A 1,638-nucleotide genomic window follows, 5' to 3' on the forward strand; every position below is an offset into this window, starting at 1 on the left:
TTGGATAGAGAATTGAATGGAGGGGTCATGACCCCCATGACCCCCCCCTGGATCCGCCCTTGATAAAAGGATGCATGGAACACAGGCTTTAGGCGCGTTGAAGTACCAGGAATATCCAAACTGGGTTCCGATAGGAGAATGTCAGCAGGTACTGGTCGTTGAGCCAGATTAGCCACGTCGTCTTCCTGCTTCTTCAGGCGCATTTCCACTTTGTCCAAGTTAGCAATGATTTTGTTTGTTTTGGACCGCAAGTCGTTGTGGATCTCCCCGATGGCGCGTTCCTGGCGCTGCGTTTGGGTCAGCAGCTCGTCCGACTTGGGCAAAAGGTCGTCCACCGAACTTTTTGTGCCTACCACCACGTTCCACACCTAAAATGGTCCATTTAGGAAGGGCTTTCCTGATTTGCTACCTCATGCTACCTCGTCCATCTTCTCTGACACCGACATGATAGGTTTCATCTGCTGCACCAAGTTTTCCAGCTTGCTGGTGCGACCGACCTCCGGCTTGCTGGTGGTGGTACTGCCATTGGAGGTTCCGTTCTGTTGCTTCGTGTCGTCCACGATCGCCCGATGCACCTCGGCTACCATGGAAATCACTTTGTCCAGGTTCTCCGTTGCATAGCTAATGTGGTACTGCAGCTTTTTGTCGATCGAGTTAGTGGCGTCCCGTAGCTGACCCAGCTCTTTTGTCACGTGGTTCAGCACCTCGGTATTCAGGGCCTTTGAGATCTCCGGCACGGTCATACTAATCGACCGCTTTTCGCTCGCCTCCACATTGATGTCCTCATTCTGCAGATAGTTGCTGTCCAGCTGGTTCTTCAGAACGTTCAACTTCGAGTCGATGTCGCTGACTTTTTGGTCCAACGAGGCCAGCTTTTTGGCCAGGACCGCCGATTCGACTTCAGTTGAGTCGAAGGGGCCCCGATTGAGGCTCTGAAAGAGCTTAGAGTCAATGTTGCGCAACTTGCTGATCACTGACTCGGTTTTGTCGATGTTATTGTTGACGCGCGAGTCCAGACCCTCAACTCTTCGCATAAGTTGCTCGACCGCCTTGTCCAGGTTCTCGATTCGTTGCAGCTTCGATTCGAGGGTCGAGATGATGGACTCGAAGACTCCGAACAGTTGCTGTTCCCTGAAAACCAAGTTTGCATACATTAGTGGAATTTGTACATACTTTTCTGACTGTGTTTCAATTCCAAATCAAAATTAATTCCTGGGTTTCAGTCATTTATTGTCTCTATTTATCAATTAAAATACGTTTCGGTGTATTTTTTCACCATCATCAGTTTTTCTAAAATAACAGATAGTTAAAAAAAAATTTTCATTAATTTAAAAAACAATCACAGTTCGTCAACAGCCTCACCATATCACACACTAAAATACATCACAATTGCAACACTTTAAAGCATTCTAAAATTAATTAGGCCTAACAGGTGATTAGTCAGGACAATCAAATTTGGGAATAGACTAGAATTATTTGTTCAGATACTTAAATATTTTTACTTACATGTGTAGCGTTGTTGCTACTTTAAGCCTTGGCCTACATTTGGAGTATTAATTTTGTCCATTTTGGACACAAAGCGAAATACTGTTTATATTGATTTCTTTTACTTTCAGCTATTTTTCTTTGCATTCTGAG

General features: G+C 45.4%; 1 protein-coding gene across 2 annotated transcripts in view; it reads right to left on the reverse strand.

Moving 5' to 3' along the window:
* LOC109534387 (angiopoietin-2) overlaps positions 1-1,638 on the reverse strand; it is a 36,549-nt gene that overhangs the window by 8,305 nt on the left and 26,606 nt on the right. For both annotated transcript variants that reach the window (XM_019900053.2, XM_048668933.1), the window contains exons 3-4: positions 420-1,131; positions 107-368 (exon numbers count right to left, since the gene is read on the reverse strand). In XM_019900053.2, the coding sequence (XP_019755612.1) occupies positions 107-368; positions 420-1,131 (974 nt within the window). The remainder of the gene's footprint in view (positions 1-106; positions 369-419; positions 1,132-1,638) is intronic.

This window comes from Dendroctonus ponderosae, unplaced genomic scaffold (assembly GCF_020466585.1).
Source record: "Dendroctonus ponderosae isolate FM_Combo_2020 unplaced genomic scaffold, Dpon_F_20191213v2 Dpon_F_20191213_8, whole genome shotgun sequence".
Classification (NCBI taxonomy): Eukaryota; Metazoa; Arthropoda; class Insecta; order Coleoptera; family Curculionidae; genus Dendroctonus; species Dendroctonus ponderosae.